We start from the raw sequence: 15,931 nt of genomic DNA on the forward strand, positions 1-15,931 counted from the left end.
CCCTGTGGCATGCCATAAAATGAATTTTATGCCAAACATCACAAGTTCTGTTTTATTAATAGTCAGCATAATCACAGTCTCCAGTGAGGGGTCTTGCGAGGCTGGGAGGAGGTGCTGCAGATGGAGATGCGGCATCCGAGCCTGCCAAGGCATTTGTGCAGCATTTGACCTTCTGTGAGTGTTGTGTGTGTTGGGATAGAAAAGCGTGAAGGGGCTGCCTCTGCTCATTTTTTAAAATGGTGTGTTTATGAAAATTCTAAAGCAGCTGCGTGCAGAGAAAATCTTTGTAAGAATTGACCACACACACATACCCCCTCCGCCACCCATTTTTTCCATTTAGACTAATCAGTAATAACAGTTTGGCTTCTCCCATCTCTTTAACATCAAGTGTGTTTTCAGTGTAAGAAAATTAGATAAGAGCTATTTTTTTTTTGTCCTTAATTTGTTTCCCTCTTTTGATGGGTTTAGTTTTCTGTCCACATGTCCTACAATTTCTCTTCCTAAATTCCTGAGGAATAAAACTTTTAAGCTTGCAAATTCACAAACCTGAAACTTGCTTTAATGTATTCCCTGGCTCATTATTTTTCTTCCTTTAAAAAAACTGAACAGAGAGCATATCTGATGGAATTTTAAATTGCCCGTGATGCCATCACCCTAACACAGCTGTTTCCATCGTCGCACATTGTCTTTCTGTCCCCATCCACAGCCATGCATCTTTTAAACAGAGGAATTTACTTGCTTTTCAAAAAAGACTTGTACTGGTTTATAATGTCATCAGCATTGAATTTGAGTGCTAATGAAAACCTTGCAAAATTCAGTGTAAATTTTTCTTTACTGAATATGAAAAGCATAACTGACTCAAGGATTTTTACATATCTTTGTTAACGAGGATGAAACTCTTATAGTTATTATTTTTCTGGATGTGAATTGTTCATATATTTTCTTCTGGGTTCATACTTGAAATGTGTTAAGATACTAGCCATTATTACTTGGGTCTGACTTTGTTGAGGTGCTGCTGATGTGTTGGTATATAGAAAGGAAGAAGGCTTTGGTCCCTGCTTTGAGGCTGAACTAGGGCAGGATTTCTTTCTGTTTCATTCCTCCTTAATTCACAAGTATTTCTGATGCTGATTCTGGTTGCTTTGGCCTGTATATATCAAGTGGCCTTGATTTCCTCTTTGTATAGAAAACTAGGAAACCAGTTATTTCTCAGAAAGAAGAGATTCAGCTGACCAGAAAGTCTGTCCAGGTGTCCAGGTGTGCCAGCAATGGTGCAGGCACTCAGTGAGTCTTGCTTCTACTAAGGCCTCTCCCAAATATGCCGTGGCCTCTTGTGTCAGTGAGACACTCAGTGGCTCCAGAAGGTCAGCCTCGCTTGGAGCAGGACAGGTGGACACTGTAGAATCTCACCAGGGTTACCCTTCAGTTCACTTCGTGTGGCCAGAGATGCTTGGCTTGAAGTCTTAATTGTATTCAGTTACCATATAAGTTTCTGAACTTAATTGAATGAGCGCAAAGCCCTTTTGTGTTTTCATGCCTGAGCAAGTCGATGGTCAGCGTGGGTGGCATTTTTGGTTTTGTTTTGGTTTTTGCCTGTAGAAACAAACGTTTATTACTCGCGGTGCTCTGTGGCCACTGAGGACCAGCTGTGGCTCAGCTTCCATGTGTCATCACTCCAGGGCCCGCTGATGGGGCGGCCTCTCCCCGGGTCACTGCTGGCTGAATGGCAGGGGACAGGAGGTGTCAGAGAAGCACATTGAGCTTCTGTTTAGAAGTGATGCTTCCCACTTCTGCACGTGTTCTTGGCCAGAGCAAGCCCCTGGCCCCCACATCCTCGTCCAGGAGGACAGGAACATATAATGTATGGGCTACACAGGAGGTCCTCACGGGTGAGGAAACCGTGTGTTTTGGAAATGAACAAAAATTTCACAGTAGTTCAGTCAGTGTTAACACAAAGAGGATCAGATTTGACAAAAAAGAAGCAGAATATCTAAAACTTACTAGTTGGTGATATATCAGCAGTAATACAAATAGAAGAATTAAGGATTAATTCCAAATGCGTGACCTGAGCAACCAAGAAGTGGTGATGGATTACAGGAAGGTAAAGGGTTCAGTACGGGACAGCGTTCGATTTGAAAGTGTCATCTTCCCAGAGGTGCTGGTCAGGTCTCACTGGCTTGGAGCTCAGGAGAGACACAGCGGCTGGAAAGGCTGCGAATCCATCGCTTGAAAAGGGAGAGAGTCAAGGCCGGGACCCTAGGGCAGTGCTTCCTGGCCTTGCTTGTGCCGCGCACACGTGGACGGCGGCAGGACTTGGCAACGCACTGGAGTAAGTAGATGAGGTACCTGGGTCTGCAGCCAGCTCACCTGGGGGATCTGGCCACCTCAAGGGCCAGGGGGAAGTGGTGTTTCAGCAGCACATCCCTATGATCGGGCTGAAGAGTAGCCACGAAAGAAGGAAACAGAAAAGAGAGCTCTCACGGAAACAAGAAAAGGAAAGAGTTCTTAAAAGGTCAGTGAGCTCAGCAGCAAGAAATGCTGCAGAGAGGCTGCAGAATCAAAACTGCAAGGTGCCCTCTGGGTCTGGCCAGTAGAGGGTTACTGATGAACTGCAGGAGAGCTGCAGGTTTCCTGTTTGGTGAAACTATGAAACTGAGCAACTGACGGTTAGTTCAGCGTGCAGCAGACTTCTCGGCTTTGGATTTTGCAGTGAACTCACAGCGTGTTGCCTACGCTGGTGTTCCAACAAGAAGTTCTAATATGTGGTCTTCAGGCATCCTGCATTAGAATTACCTGGGACTCTTGTTAAACATGGGATTCCTGGGCCGTACCCTCCGTCTGTCATTTCTGTGTATTTTAATCCTTGTGAACAGGTTTGAGAACCCCCCTTTTATTTGTAGAGGCCATGCTAAATAGTAGCAAGTCAAGGTCACCTAAAATGGTAAGGCTGTAAGTCCACAAGGACCAAATGTTCTCAAGGATGTGAAACAAGGAGAACTTGTCATTCACTGCAAACGAGAGTAGCAGTTGGTCAGGCACTTTGGAAGTGCAGCCAAGTCAAAGTTGCACCTGCCCTCCCAGTCAGCCGTTGTGCCTCTAGGTCTGGGAGCAGGGAGACGTACTGGAATGTCACAGCATATCGGCTATAGCTTGAATGGCCAGCAAAAGGAGCCCTGTTATGTAATTTGTAATATATTCATGATTTGAGTAATTGAATGCTGTAGTATGTACACTATACTCTATATGGTGTAGTATAGGATTGTAATCAAATACAATTCAGTGAAAAAAGGAAGAATTAGAGCTATTTGTGTCTGTATGCTTAAATCACAGAAATACAGTATTAAGCCAAGAAAGCAGGTAGCAGAAGAGTATGTATGTCATCTTGCCGTTTGTATATAAAGTTTTTAAAAACCTACAAAGAAAAGCAGGTAGAAATGCACAGAGGTGGTTAAGCACTGGTTAGAGGGCCAGGAGGAAGAGGTGATCAGGAAGGGACTCGTGTGGGGCTCCAAGCCTGTTACACAGCTCCCTGAGCTGGGTGGACACAAGGGTGTTTGTCATCATACTCTTTACTCCTTCTTTGTACCTAGAATATTTCAGGATGCGTTTCTTTTAGAGAATTGACAAGCAAGTGGGGTGATGTTGTTTTAGTTACCTCATGCTAATAAGTGCTTTATTAGATATAACTTAGATTTTTTCCCTCTCTCTCACCTTGGTTTTAAGATGCTCCTCTCCTTTTGTCCTCTGGGGAAATTGCAGATATCCTTGGTCATATTACTTCTCTGTTTCATTCATTTTAAGTAGTCATCCAAGTCATTCTTAATATGTATGGTGTTGTCTGAACTACTCCCTGGTAACCTTTGCCCAGATGTCTGAAAATCTCATGCTGTCTCCCCCCCTGCAGGTATTCACGACACTGTCGGTGACCAAGCGCTCTGGGGGAAGCATCCTCCAGGCTGGCTGCTGAGGTTAAGCCCCAGTGTGGATGCTGTTGCCAAGATTCTAAACCACTCCTGTGTTTCTTGCCCAAATCCAAGGCGAGGTTTTTGGGGAAGGTTCCTGGGCTTCAGCACCTGCTTGTCCTGTGCTTACACTCCTGAAGCCCCCTTGGATCTCATGGGTAGCAGGTGGTGGGTGGAAGGCAGACAGCATCACACTGGGGTCACCATGATGGACTCGAAACTGACATTCGGTGAGCATCGGAGAGATGCGCCCATGAAGTCACCAGCCTCAAGCCCGTGCGGTGGGCGGTGATGGAACCGTCGAAGCAGTTTTCGCATGGCCTTTCCTTTGTGGGCTTTCTTATCTACATTGTCAAGCTTTCTAATGTTGATTGGCTTTTGTTTTTTGGGTTTTTTTTTCGTTTTTTTCTCCAAGATGTTAATGATACTAGAGACGAAAAAATGTTAGCAGTCAATCTTTCTCCTGCTTTTGGCTTCAGTGTGGAGATGAGGTGGCTCGTTGCTGGGAAGGTGTGATGGGCTCATAGGCTTGTCCCATGAGAAACAGCCGCCCAGGGACCCAAATGTGGTATTTTGCTTGGCTGGCCTGTCTGCAGTGGCTCCCTAGGGAGTTACATGCCCAAAACAAGTCAAGTTACGATTGGCCAAATTTGCCCCCTTGCGCTACACTGATTTTATTTTTAGTTCTGTTTAGAAAAGGAAATGGCTGCATGGCCAGCCTATTGGAATTGCTGTTCCACTGCACGGAGCTTGGTGGCATATTGTGCTTTCCACCGTCATCTGTCACAGAAGCAGATGTACACCTGAAATGGGGAAGAACAATAAATGTCTTTATTTAGTCCATTGTGTGCTGGTCTAAGTGAGCTGAGGTCTTTTGCAATGGAAACACTTCACGTGTTTGAAACTTCGGTGGGTGGCTTTTGCTTTAGGCTAGAAACGCAGAGTATCACAGCTTGTCTGTCTTATGTGTATGTGTTACGTATCTATCCCTAAGAATTAGATTCATAGGAAAAATAAGTCTTTCCACACTTAAATGATTTCACTCTTTTGTGGTAATTACTTTTTTTTTAAAGGAAGCTGTTAATATCATAACTTATTATTTTTGAGCACAGGTGGATGTGAAGGATTTTCATTTAAAACCTAAATGTTTTGACTTTTTCTATTGAATGAATAACTGCCCGGGGTGGTATTTTTGGCACAAGTGTTTCTGCTCTGCTAGCATTCCAACTTGTATTACCACAGAGAGTTATTACCTCTGCAGTTACAGATTTTTTGCTAAATGTGCTGACTGCGGGGTATGTCAGGCCGTTTTCGCTCTAGAAGCTGGGTTTTAAGCCTGCCGTGGACATTGGGCCTCCCCCCAGCAGTTCTTGAAGCTCCTTTTTTCCCTTCCCCTCTGTGTGTGTTTCTCAGCACTGAGTGGTTGATTCAAAGTACATTTCCAGTCACCTCAGGGAACTCTTGCTTCTGCCCGTTGTTTGGTCAGCAGAGCTCCTAACCCTGTCTGCCGCACAGCTCTGCCTCATGCCTCATCCCGTCCACCTGTGTGGAGAGAATGGGGAAGGAAAAGGGGGTGGGGGTCGAGGCAGCTGACTGTGTGCAGTTTTATTTATTTTTTTTTAGTTTGTTTTTTCTCCGAGTCTGCCAGGCTCTGAAGTCAGAACAAGGCAGTGTGAGATGATCATGCCTAATCATGTTGTGATCCTGTCTTCCTAGTGGAATGGAACGTTCTGCCCCCACAAGGAGGATTACACCTTATCGACTTCTTCTCTGTAATTGTCCACTGTATCAAAACCCGTATTAAATTCCATGTATTTTTGTTAAAAGTCTTTTGAAGAAAACAATGTGAAACATTAAAAAGGTATTAATATCCACCCTGTGTGCCTTGTTATTGAACGGGGGGCTTGGAATTTTTTGCCCGAGAGCCTTGCGGCCGTCCGGCTTCGTGTTGGCGAGTGTGAGACCTCGCCGCTGGGTATTTCCAGTGACGCGTGCTGTCTGGAGGGGTCGCCGTGCTGAGCTTTACATTTTAGCAGCGTTGGCTTTTCAGATTCCATTTTCCAGCTTGTCCTAAGTTGACCTGTAAATCTTGGTCAAAGCCTCCCATCCCCCGCAGCACTGCGAGGGGGTAGGGTGAGCCTGCCTTTCTCCCTGGACCGGGTCAGGAACATGCTTGGGGGTTCAGAAAGTATTTCACGTCGATTGTCACACACAGATTTTTCACTCACGTGCACTGCATTCTCTTGTGTCAGTTGTTAAGTAGAAACTCCTATTTTGTGGTAATTCTTACCAAAAACCTCCAAGATTTTTCCGCCCTGAGTAATTGCAGCATGTTAACAGTGCCGGTAAATGCATGTCCCTGCAGTGCGTGCCGGTCACACGACAGCCCTCAGTAAGTGCTCCTGTACCCACCTAGAGATGGAGAAGCCAGCTTGGGGTAGAACTCCGCTTAGGATTGCACAGCTGGTTAGTGATATGGCACGTTCTCGCAGCCCGAGGTCGGTCTGTGCCATCGGAGGCCCATCTGGTGTACTGCCTCCGTTTATCCTGAAGGTTAGTGGCTTTCAGGGCAGCAGACTCAGTTCCTGGCGTCTCATCTTTGTTCACGTGCCGTCGAGCAGTGTTGTCCACATGATTCATAAACACCTTGTCTGAGATGTTGAGATGTTTTAGAACTTTTTCGAACTAGTCTTCCCATTGCCAATTTAATTCCACACTATAGTCAGGATTTTATTGCTCAGACTTCCCCTGCCCCAAGCCCTCGGGGTTTTCCAAAGGCCCATAGTCCCCTGCCAGGCACGGCCTGTCACCTGCACTGCTGACCTCTTTTCACTTGCCCATTCTGGCCACACCTGCTCTCTGCTCCTAACCTCCCTACCCTGGATTGCCTCCAGCCAGGATTCGTTCTGCCTGTACTCCACAGGACTATTTTCTCTGGAGCACTTCAGATTACCCTGCATGAACCCATCCCTAGAGAACTAGGGTTCTTCACCTCTGTGTGCTGCATGTCTAGCACAAAGCCCGCAAGCGCACTACAGAGGTATGAAAAAATTTTGCCCCTTGACTCGGGGCTGTCAGAGATGGCCACTTCGGGATACAGTTCATTTCTCTTATGTCAGGAACCTTAAATGTCAGGAACCTTAAATGTCAGAAAGGGCATTACCTCACTGGGTGAGGAAATGCAAATTAAACTGCTGTGAGACACCATTTCCTACCCTTTATATTGCAGATTTTTAAGTCTGACAGCATCAAATGTTGGCAAAGATGTGCAAGTGGAACATCTTTATTGCTGTCAGGAGTGTACGTTGGTACAATCATGGAAGATGGTTAGACATGACCCAGTAAAGTAAAAAACCTGTGCACACCCTGTGACCAGCTCTTTCACGCACAAATGTACATCTATGCACCAAAAGACACGGTACTGTTAGTACAGAGTGAAAAACAAAAGCTGGAAACAACTCAAGTACTCATCAGCACAGGAATGGACAGGTGAATTATGCTGTATCCATGTAACAGAAAGCAGTAGCAAAATATGTTTAACGGATGATTTAAGAAGCAGTACTGAGTGACAAAGTCAAAGGAGTGTTGCAGTGTGATTCCAGTATGTACACAAACAGGAAAACTCAGCTATCTGTGTATGTGTTTAGATGGACAATTGGGATAGAAGCATAAGGCGAGCAAGAGAATGCAAGTTCAAAATGAAGAACATGGAGTTGCAGCTGCTGGTGGTTACCTAAGAGGGTAGAGCAGAGACTGCGGTCAGGAAGGAGCAACCAGGACCTGAAGGCTTCTTTCCTAACCCAGGTGGAGAACTTGGGCATTTGTTGTGTCATTATTTATGTTTTGTTTTGTTTTTAACAAATATTGTTTGCATCTATTCAGTAGTGCTTCATATAGCTTTAAAAGGGCGGGGAAGTGGCACCTTGGATCATTAGATGCCGGGAACAGGAATGTGTCCATCGAGGTTTCACTTAAGGAGCCAGGAGACCAGACTCAAAAGAGAAAGAATACAGCAGAAGGCCTTTCCTGTCCACCCACCATGATTCCATCCTTGATACAAGATCTCCGAATGGGCTGGACACGCACTGAGTTTTGGGTTGGTTTGTGACACAGCAGGAGATAATGGATGTGTGGGAGGTGGAGAGAGAAGTCACAGAACAAGCAGCCTCTTTCCTTAAACCCACTTTAAATCAGAGCACTCAACTTAACATTTCAAAAGATTTTATGTAGAAAAAGAAAATAACTTAAAACAATTTTTTTTTTTAATTTGAAATTCACTCTAAAGAAGCAAGGTTTTTTACTGCAGAATCTTTCCTGCTGACATCCTGTGGTGTCAATACCATATGTTGCTCCTTGGACACGCCTTAGAGTCTCAGGAGGAGCTGAGCAGAGCAGGATTGGGGTGTTTCTGGGTCCCCTGGCCATCTCTGGGCGTGATCCTGCCACTGAACAACCTTACTGCAGCTGTTCGTCTCTCAGGCACTATTGCGTAGGCTTTGAGATTAGAAAGGGAGGTCAGCTCCTCCAAGATCATCTACGGACACAGAAACTGAAGGCTGGACAGTTGAAGCTGCCTAGTCAACATCAAGGTCAAGGTTAAACAGCTAAACAGCAGAGACCAGAAGCCACCTGACTTCCAACTATATACTTTTCCACAACATGTTACTACTTTGTTCTGCTACCGTCTCCCTTGTAAATTCTCCCACATCTTTTAGTGCACCTAGCCGTGTAAGCACACCCTGGATTGCAGTGAAATTGAAGGACATGGTGTAGCATGTGTCAACTCTGAAAAAAGTCAATAGATGTTCCTTGGCCTGTGGTTGGCCCACAGTAGGTGTGCAGGAGATGCACGCAGACTAACCTGAAGTGAGGCATCAGAGCCCTCAGTGCTGGCCTCCCTGCGTGTGTGATGGGGATACCTTCTTGTCTGTCAGGAAAATGAGGCACAGAGCCTGTCTCGTCACTGTAGAAGCAGCGCCCTGGATGAGTGTTTACTAAGTGGGTGAAGAGATCAGAAACGAAGTGATGGAATGCTCCTTACACCAAGGCAGAGTGAATACAAAGTAAGCGAACACTGTGGTGGTTAATTTAGGCATCACCTTGACTGGATCCCAAGATGCCCAGACCTTTGGCTAAACATTATTTCTGAGTGTGTCTTGAGCTTGTTTCTGAATGAAATTAACATTTGAATTAGTGGACTCAGTAAAGTGGTTTGCCCTCCCCAATGTGGAAGGGCACCATCCAATCCACTGAGGGCCTGAATAGAAGGGCGGAAGAATTGGGCTCTTCTACCCGATGGCTTGCGCTGCTACAGCGATCTTCTCCTGCCCTTGGTGTTCCTGGGCCTCAGACCTTTGGACTCAGACTGAACTACACCACCTCTTTCCAGGGTCTCCAGCTTGCAGACGGCAGATTATGGGACCTCTCAGCCTCCATACTTGCATGAGCCAATTCTTTATAGTAAATCTTTTTATAAATATATGAAAAAAGTATATAAATATGTATTTGTAAGCATATATAACTACATAAGTATATTTAAGTATATACTTATAAATATATATCTATGAATCGTTACCCATAAAGCATTGAGAGCATATATGTATATAAATATATACTCTTATAATGTACTATATACTATATTATAGTATATTAGAATATACTATATAGTAAATCTTTTCATATATATAAGTATATATAAATTTGTATGTAAGTAAGTTAGTTCTATAGAATGTAAGATGGTGATGAGAAAAATATAAGCAGGGAAGCAGATGGGGTGTGAGTCGTGGGGAGGGGAATTTTAATTCAGGTGGTCAGGGAAGACCCCACTGAGAAGGTGACATTTGACTGAAGATTCAAAGGAGGTGATGGAGACCCCAGGGGAAGGGGCATTCCAGGCAGAGAGGTCAGCGAGTGTGAAGGCCCTGAGGCAGAGAATACCTTGGATGTTTGGGGGAATGACTGTAAGTCCGGCATGGTGGGGTCCGAGAGCAAGAGGGGATGAATATGAGTTGAAGTCAGAGAGGTAACAGAGAGGGCAGGCCATGCAGGGTCTTGTTGGTTGTAGTAGGAACCAGCACAACTGGGGGCATCTGGAGGGCTCTGAGCAGAGGAGGGGCAGAGGTGCGACTCCACTTAGGACGATCAGGGGCGTTCTGGGGGCGGGGCTGCGGGCAGCCTGAGGCTTGGGGCAGGGTGGAGGTGGCTGCAGTAATCCGGGGAGAGATGTCTTAGCCCCGTGTAGCAGTAGGTGTGATGAGCAAATCCCAGTCTGACATAATTTGAGAGTAGAACCAATAGGATTTAGTGTTGGGTTGGACCTGGGGTGGGAGAGAGAAGTTAGGGATGACGCCAACATTTTGGGGCTTCAACTCCGGAAAGACTGAGGCTGGAGGTGCCATTTCACTGAGATGGGAAAACTGTGGAGGAGGGACAGGTTCGGAGGGACTATCAGAAGGTCCAGTTCTGGGTGCCAGGGCATGATGCCAAGTAGACGTCTGAGTAGAGTTGTGGGGTAGGCAGTTGGACACATGAGCCTGGAGTTCCAGAAAGAAGTTTGGGATAGAGAGTTAAATGTCAGAGTGTCATCCCAGAGAGGATGTTTAAAGTCCCGAGAATGATGAGGCCCCCAGGGAATGGGAGCAGATGGAAAAGAGGAAACCAGCAGCTGCCCCAAAGGAGGGACCCTTGCCAGGGGAACAGAGCAGGACGAGGGGGTCTCCTGGGGATACTCCTGTGAACCAGATGGCAGGTTTTAAACCCATGGTATGGGGTAGAGAAAGGACTTTGCAGACGGACCAATCAAGTCGCAGAAATAGAAAATGAGAGAAAGATGGAGAGGCGAGTTGTAAGTTGTCCCAGACTTCAGGCCATTGCTTTTAGACGTCATCATGGGGCCCTGGGAAAGAGGTGGAGAGAGTACATGACTGCGGGACCAGGACTTGGGTGAGGAGAGTGAAGCAGGCACAATCAGGGTGGTGGACGTGCAGGGTCGACCCCTGCACAACTCTGAGAATTAAATCCCTCACCCTCGGCTCCTCACTCACCTCAGTGATGGGCAGCTGGGACCAGTGGATTAATGTCTTACCTGACTCGAGAACCAGGCAACGCAGGTTAGAATTGCCACTCTGCCATTTCTTGGCCAAGTTTTCCAGGCTTATCCTCACTCTGCCTCAGTTTTCTCATCTTCAAAATGGGAACATTAATTGTAGCTTCCTAGAGTGGCTGCAAGGGTTAAATGAGTCGATACCAGTAAAGCATGGAGAGTAACTCATGGTAAAGTTGACTGTTGTTATCACACTATCTGATCGGGATAAAGAGTTGGAAAGGAGGGTCAGAGAGAGAAATCTGCAGGCAATTGCAAGTCAGAGCAAGAGATAACAGGAAGCCTGAAAAAGGCAGCTGTCAAAGAAAAGATGAGGTGATGAATATTATCAAGAGAAAAGTGATAAAATCGGTAGGACCTGTTGGTGTGCTCATTCACTCCACAGCTTATGTGTAAAGTTCTTACTACGAACTTGGAGTTGTTCTGACAGCTGATTGCTTGGAAAGCAAGGGAAAGTCTAGTCTTCGAAAGAAGACTCTGGGGGATAAAAGGAAATGAGCAGATGGCAGCCTCAGCTCAATCCCCAAACTTCCAGCTGGGAAGTTTGACAAAAGAGGCCTAAAAACAGGCTCATTCGTTGGCCTGGGGGAAATCCCAGGTGATTTGGGGGTTGCAGGTCTCAAAGCGGGAGGAAGGTTTGAATCTCCAGCAGGGCCGGGGGCAAGGCTTACCGCTGCTGCTCAAAGGAGCCTGATGGAGCTTGGATCCTTCAGCAAAGAGAGAGGCCTGAGCCCTGTGGGCTTCCAGGCAAGTCCACACGAGGCTGAAGTGGAAGGGGTGGGTCATGGGGAACATGCCTTGTCTCAGCACCGAGTCTCCCCTGAGAAGGGGACTACCCACTCATTCGTCGTGTATGAGTTTGCCTGTACTGCCTGTCAGAATCCCCCAGACTCGGTGGCCTCAGCAACAGGAATGTACCTTCTCATAGTTCTGGAGGCCAGAAGTCCAAGGTCCAGGTGTTGGCAGGTTTGGCTTCTCCTGAGGCCTCTCTCTTTGACTTGCAGACGGCCACCTTCTCCCTGTGTCCTCACATGGCCTTTCCTCTGTGCGTGCATCACTGGGGGCTCCATGTCCAAATTTCCTCTTCTTTTAGAACACCAGTCATGTTGTATGAAGACCCCGCCCAGATGCCCTCTTTGAACTTCAGCCACCTCTCTAAAGACCCCATCCCCAAATACAGTCAGGTTTGGAAGTTAGGATTTCAACTTATGAACTAGGGAGAGGGAGGGACACCATTCAGCCCATAAAACACATTCATTCTCAAACATTTCAGGGCCTGCAGTGCCCTGTGCTAGACCCACATTCGTGTCAAGCTAAAAGGACAAATGACATTGGTTTCCTTTTAAAATAAATGTATTAAATAGCGGTATAGCTGATACATGGTATGGAAAAAAAATTACAAAGGTGAGTTTTTTAGTGACTCCAGTTGAGAAAACACTGAAGAAGATGAAAACAAGAAGTGAGAATGCAGACTGACATAATCAACAAGCTTATATAACTCTTTCCCTACAAGGAGAAAAATACACACTTTTCTTTTACATCCATGAAACATTTCTTGAAACCACAAGAGAAACCATAGTCTGTTTCACAGAAATGTGATATCACAACTCTAATACCTGATTACCTAAATCAGAAGCAAAAATGTAATTCAGAAAACTTGCCCACCTGGAAACTGAGAAACAGTCATCAAAAACTGAATCAAAGAGGTACTTAAACTATAATAATTGAAAATAACAGAAAAGAGAAATACCTATGGGATGCAGTTAAAGTTGTACTCAGATGAATATATTTAGAGCCTTTTTTAATTAAAAAAATTAATAAATAAAAATTTTTTCAAAAAAATGAAATAAAGATTCAGTTGAAGAAACTATTAGTTTTAAGTATACAGCATAGCTAAGGTGACAGAAGGAAAAGGAAGCTGTGCACCAGGCATTATGCAGGATAGTATAGACTTTATTTTTTAAATTCTCACAATAGTCTAGCTAGGTCTTATCCCCACCTTCCACAGGAGGAAACTGAGGCCTAGGGAGATTCTGTAATTTGCCTAACAATCTGTGATTCCTAGATTACAAAACTGAGATCGAATCTAGGTTTCAAGCGCTTGTTTAAATACAGATTTCAGGGCCTCACCCCAGACCAGCAGAATCAGATTCCTCAAGGGATCAACCAACCTGGTGATCTGTATTTTTATCAAATACTCCAGGTGATTTTTATGAGCAAGCCCGTTTTGTAAACACAAGAGTACATCCTATGGAAAGACTACTCTGAACAGAGTAGTAACAGCAAAAGGGAATTTAGTACTTTCTTGTCCAGGTACTTTGCACGTATTGACTCCTTTTTTAGAATCCTCACAATAACCCGAGGTAGGGATCATTAATGTCCCATTTTACAACTTAGGAAATGGGCATAGAGAGGTTAACAAACTTGCCCAAGGTCACAGCTAGTAAACGGCAAGACAAGAATTCGCACCCAGTGGTCCTGGTTCTGGGCCTACATTCTCGGCTGCTACTCTGGAAAAGATTACCACCCACCCCCAGCCCCCGCCCTCAAGTGGCGGTCCAGACCCAGCACTCAGTGGGGTCCATCAAGTGGAAGATGGGGAAGGAGGGGCGGCGCTGGGTTTGGCAGTGTTTACACAGAAGGGCTCATGGCAGTCAGAAGACGAGTTAGTGTTGCTCAGGGAGAGAAGGCTGGGCTGTTTTATCCACTAAGTGCAGTGAGCAAAAGACCTAGTGTTAACAAAAATACTTGAGACCTTTTAAAAACTGCTTCAAAAGATGAAGAAAAAAAAACCAATGCAGCAAAATTGCAGTGGGCAAATCGTTAAGTGTCTTCATTATATTATTCCAGCCAATTAAATGCAGTTGGATCCAATGCTCATATATTCATAAACATATTTCACGTGGGAAGGGGATGCATTTCATTATGTTTGGAATGATATGAGGATAGCTCTGCTAGTACAAGTACATGGCGGGGTGTGCGAGGGGGTGGGAAACAAAGGCCTTAAAATGGCCCTGAGAGGAACTGTGAAGAGAAGAGGCATTATTATTGGAGCTGTGGACCAGGAGAAAGAACTACACATCCAGGGCACTTTCCATGCAGTGAGTGGTTCAGTTAGTCTTTGTAAGAACCCTCAGGACCCATTCTTCAGGTGAGCAAAATGAGGCTCAGAGTCACTGGTCATTTGTCCAAGCTCACATGGCTTGTGAGGCGCAGAAAGAGAAGGTGTGCCCCCTAGTGTCCATCTCTGTGAACAGCAGGCTACCCCTTCTGCCTGGCAGCCATGGGTTTTGTTTTGTTTTTTTTAATTTTTTAGTTGAAATGTAGTTGATCTACAATGTTAGTTTCAGGTGTACTGCAAAGTGGTTTGGTTATACATATACATACATCTATATATTTTCTTTTCAGATTATTTTCCACTGTATGTTATTACAAGAAATTGAATATAGTTCCCTGTGCTATACAGTAGGTCCTTGTTGTTTATTTTGTATATAGTAGTGTGTGTCTGTTAATCCCCCACTCCTAATTTATCCTTCCCCATGCTTTCCCCTTTGGTAACAATATTTTGTTTTCTATGCCATGGGTTATTTTTTTAAATATGTTTATTGTGGTATGGTTCCTGTACAGTAAACTATACATATTTTAGATATACAATTTGATGAAATTTTTTTAGCAGCTTAAAAATTATTTTCTTGGTTTATTTTATGTTGCTGCTACACAAGCCATCCCTTTTTGTGTGTCCATCAATAAGATATCTGTGGTGCTTTTGTACAAAGAACAAAGATGCTTTTTATCAATTTTCAGAAGTCTATAGGACAAACCATTCATGCTGTCAAACTCCTTAAAACCCTTTCAGCAAATAATGAAATCCATCAGTGACAAATGACAATATACTAATTTGTTAAATGCAAAACAAGAGCAACATTCAGACAAGAAGCTTCATTTCATGTTATATCAGCACTCCAATTTTTGTACCAAGTTTATGGCAACCCATGGATCATGCAGTATTAAACGGGACTGTGTTATAATGACTAAAACTGGGACAATAAACTGCCCTTAGCTAGAATGCTGATAGTGCAGCTGACACACATGCTGTGATTCTAGCACATTCACCTTCTTACAAACTACCAGAAATTCTATGAAGACACCTATTACTAATAAAGAAAATATACATTTACCAGAAATATATTTGGTATAACCCAAATAGATGGGTTTCAGGTAGATGAGAAAAGAAACTCAAGAAATAAAATTGAAGTCCTAGAGAAGACCTTAAAACTCAGTCCAACAAGACCAATCAGAGGAAAATGAAATTCTTTTTTTATTTATCAAATTTATTTTTTTATTATGGATATTGTTATAGCAGAATATAAAAATTAAATGATAAAAGTTTTTCTAAGAGTACAATTTAACTTCACCTTAAAAAAGTTCATCTATTTTTTTAAAAAATATACATATTCAGGTAAAAAAGGCTCTTTGACTTAAACTTATGACTTCAGAATTAAACTCTAGAAATAAATGCTATGGCCATCTAAAAGTTTATATTGACAAACTGCATACATTTTCAAATTATAATCCAATATTTGTACACAGAATAACTATATATACACTTCACTTACATTGCTGATACATAATAGTTACCCAAACTGTCTTGAGAAATGAGGCTTAATATAGATGCAAACTAAGTAGAAGATCAGTTTCAATGACATTTCTTTCACAACTAATAAGAGATAATCCAAACATTTGCTGACTATAAAAAAAAATCCCATGCTTCGTGTGTGCTCTGGGAATTCCAGTATTATTTTAGATGAGAGATGTTGACATGAAGGAGTTCACTACTATGCTCACTTGTAAAGTTCGAGGAACTCTG

At 44.0% G+C, this 15,931-nt stretch overlaps 1 protein-coding gene across 3 annotated transcripts in view; it reads left to right on the forward strand.

The window, feature by feature from the left end:
* TXNRD1 (thioredoxin reductase 1) overlaps positions 1 to 5,836 on the forward strand; it is a 73,354-nt gene extending 67,518 nt beyond the window's left edge. For all 3 annotated transcript variants that reach the window (XM_031462884.2, XM_031462886.2, XM_031462885.2), the window contains exon 15: positions 3,905 to 5,836. In XM_031462884.2, the coding sequence (XP_031318744.1) occupies positions 3,905 to 3,967 (63 nt within the window). In that variant the 3' untranslated portion in view covers positions 3,968 to 5,836. The remainder of the gene's footprint in view (positions 1 to 3,904) is intronic.
* Positions 5,837 to 15,931: the final 10,095 nt, after the last annotated feature.

Source organism: Camelus dromedarius, chromosome 11 (genome assembly GCF_036321535.1).
Source record: "Camelus dromedarius isolate mCamDro1 chromosome 11, mCamDro1.pat, whole genome shotgun sequence".
In the NCBI taxonomy this organism is placed as follows: Eukaryota; Metazoa; Chordata; class Mammalia; order Artiodactyla; family Camelidae; genus Camelus; species Camelus dromedarius.